At 35.9% G+C, this 3,523-nt stretch overlaps 1 protein-coding gene across 1 annotated transcript; it reads right to left on the reverse strand.

Annotated features, from left to right (window-relative positions):
* Positions 1-1,446: 1,446 nt before the first annotated feature.
* Positions 1,447-3,136, reverse strand: LOC120181044 (purine-uracil permease NCS1-like). The gene has a single exon (XM_039186278.1). It carries the CDS (start codon positions 3,076-3,078, stop codon positions 1,447-1,449), a length of 1,632 nt encoding a protein of 543 aa, XP_039042209.1. The 5' UTR covers positions 3,079-3,136.
* Between the last annotated feature and the right edge of the window lie 387 nt (positions 3,137-3,523).

Genomic DNA, 3,523 nt, shown 5'->3' on the forward strand with positions numbered 1-3,523 from the left:
AAAAGTCATACTTAGCATTTTTTAAAAACAAAACTTAAAATAAGAGAAATGAAAACTTGAAAAATAAAAAAGAGAACTTTTATAAAACTACAAAGGAGAAGAAGAATAAATTACAAGTTGTGTCTTTAGGCTTACCCCAAGAGGGTATTTATAGCCTCTAAAAACCTAGAGATAAACAAAGAAATTAAAATAAAAATAATCTTAAAGATAATTCCAAATAATTTCTAAATTCAAACTTTAAAATTTAAAAATGAGTCTCCTAATATAACTCTGTCCGTCCACATTCCAGAAGGCGCTGACTAGATCTTCTAGAAAACTGCTGCTGACTGAACCTTCTAGAAACTGTCACATCATACCGTGTCATGCCCAGAGTCGTGCCCATGTTTCCAGCCGTGACCAAATAATAAAAAAAATGAGAATGCACCCGTTTTACTATTAAATCTGAAAGTAAGACCCTGCACGAAAATAAGCATAACACAACTAAATCAACAGCAATAAATCCATAAGATTGAAGATTTAACAAGAAAATAATATCGATTCAGAACACTCATCAAAGAAGAAGAATGAAAACCCAACTTACAGGCCCAAAACCCCAAAGGATCGAAAGAATGGATCGTATGATACCATGTTAAAAATTGTTGTTGTATCGAGTTAAATTGTACAATAAGTTTACAACCCTTTATATAAAAACACTAATCAACTTATCTATTAACTGCTTAATGACTTCCTAACAATCTAACTAATCTTAACAAACCAACCATCTATACACAAGTTAATTCGATAAGTTCGTGAGTAATTTATTATTTTTTAAGGTGTTGAATAACTTATTTTTAGAATTGATTATGTATTGTTAAATTTCTTTTTTTTTAAGAATGGTTATAATACGTTACTTTTAGTGTATTTATATATTGTTACTTTGGTTGTAATATGTTAGTTTTGTGTATTGTTATCTGGAATTTAGGCTTTAGAATTGTTTCACACACTATTTTATGTTTTTGTTAAATTTTTTTAGCTTATTTTTATATTAAGCTATAGTATTACTAAATTTTACATATATTTCAAAAAACAAGAAATGAGTTTAATGAATAATGAGTTGAACACAAGTAAAACAATTTTTAAGTAGAGTCGGACACAAATTAAATTGTTTTCAAATTGAGTCATACATTATTCAATTCGTGATCGATTTGCTCTACTAACACCCTAATTATATATGTACGTATTTTACTGGAAAATATGTATGATTGTGAAAATCAATCATAAACCGAGCTTGATTCAATTCTTTGAAATCTTAATTGAATTCTAATTAATTTTTATGAGATATCCATTTTAATAAAGTACACCTTTTATATTTAAAGGAATTATAATTGGAATAATTATTATCATTTAGTATTTAACCGATAATTTATAATTAAAAAAAAACCCAAAACTTAAAGGGTAGTTCAGATTTTATTCAATGGTCAAACTAGCCAAAATCCAATACAATAAAGCTGCAGAGGAGGAGGTGAAAAACCATGCATTGTTGTAAATCACAACAAAAATATCAGAAACCGATGATAGAATCCCCACCTTTTGCAAGAATCCTGGGATTGCTGGCAATATCCCAATTACTAGAGCTATCATAGCTGCCGAATTGAAGCCCCCAGAATAGTAATATGCCCCATCAGGACTTAAAGAATACAAGTCGTCCAGGCTTAATTTGGTTCGTCGAATAAGATAATAATCTGCTAATACTATGCCGAAAATTGGACCGAGCAATGCCGAGTACCCGACTAGCCATGTATATATAAAGCTCTCGCTGGATTTGAGTAATCTCCAAGGCTGGAAAGCTATGCAAAACAGTGCAGTGAAAACAGCAGCCCTTCTGAATGTGAAATTGGAAGGGCTTAGATTGACCAATGCATTTGCTGGTGGAACAACGTTGGCTGCAATGTTGGTTGTCATTGTAGCTAGGCTTATTCCGAGAATGGCTAGGACCATTGTTGTAAACCCTCCGATTTGACCGAGAAGCTGAATTGGATTGGAGATGACATGGCCAAAGATTACTTGAGTAGAAGATGTTACTGCTAGGCCAACACATGTGAATGCCCCCATGAAGATCGGAAGACCGGCCTGACCGATGATTTGATCCCACTGAGTCTTGGCGAACCGAGTGAAATCAGGGATGTTAAGTGCTATTGTAGCCCAGAAACTTATGTTTGCCGTGAGTGAAGGGAAAAACAGAGACCAAAACTCCGAAGTAGATAGCCTAGAGGATATGGTTAGCATGTGGCCTAAACCAGCAGCCTTGACATAAGCCCAAACGAGAAGAAATGAAGTGAGTACCATCAGAATTGGTGCCGCATACTTTTGGAAGGTTTTAATTCCTTCCATCCCTTTCCAAACTACGGCCAACTGAGCGAAAGAAAAGGCCATAAAACAAGCGAATTCGAGAGGGGAAGTGCCGAGCCATGGTAAGACTTGAGAAAAGGACGACTGTTTAATGGAGTTGGGGAGAAAAAGGTAGATTGCTTCACCTCCAATCCAGCTCTCAATCCCATACCAGCCACAACCAACCAAAGCACTAAGTGAAGTAGGAACATGGGCACCGCGGATACCGAACGACGATCTAGCCAAGACAGGGAAAGAGATGCCATATTTGGTGCCAGGGTGACCCGTGAGGACTAATGGCACTAACAAAATCATGTTGGCAGCAACAACAGTGGCAATCCCTTGCCACCAAGCCATCCCAAGATCAACAAGACTACCAGCCATGTAATAAGCCGGAACGCCAACAACGATACCGATCCAATGACTGGCCAGTCGCCACCAGTGGTAGTTCCTTTGACTTGGTAGTGTTGGTAAGAGATCATCATTAGTGAGTTTTGGATGAGGATCAAATTCGTCAAGCCTTTTTCCAATACTGAACCGACCAGAAGATGATGATGATGCCCTGGGAGTTAATATGGCACATCTTTTGGTCTTAAATTTGCCGGGTTTGACCGCTAAGGATAAAGAAGTGGGAGAAAGGCTTGGGAGTTTTGGATATTGGGGAGTTGCAGAGTGAAGAGAAAGGTGGAAGATGATGCATTTGGAAGCCATGACTCCCAACGCTCCAAACTGAGGCAGAAACCGGGGGGTGTCGGTTGTTTGGAGATAATATAAGACGAGTGGTGTTTAATAGAAAAATTCCATGGTTAAGTGATTTAATATTATCTGTATCCTATTATCTTAAACAATTTGCTGCCGTTAGATGAAAAAAATATTCATCTAAACCACTAAAACGAAAATAAATAAACATGAATATTATAATGGTAATATTTGAGATATGACTGTCGTGGGCAGTTCATTCTTTTCGATTTATATAGAGAAATACAGTTAATAATCTTACGACGGATGACTGGTTTAAGATAACAGATAGTATCTTATGTACTGAGAGGAGAAGAGAGAAGAAAGTCTCCTCTCAGTCTTGTATGAGAAATTTTATAATATTTCTTAATTTGTCGTTAGACCTAAAATTATGATAATTATTTCTAGATTATATGAC

The sequence above is a fragment of the Hibiscus syriacus genome, unplaced genomic scaffold, assembly GCF_006381635.1.
Source record: "Hibiscus syriacus cultivar Baekdansim isolate YM2019G1 unplaced genomic scaffold, ASM638163v2 tig00112507_pilon, whole genome shotgun sequence".
Lineage (NCBI taxonomy): Eukaryota > Viridiplantae > Streptophyta > Magnoliopsida > Malvales > Malvaceae > Hibiscus > Hibiscus syriacus.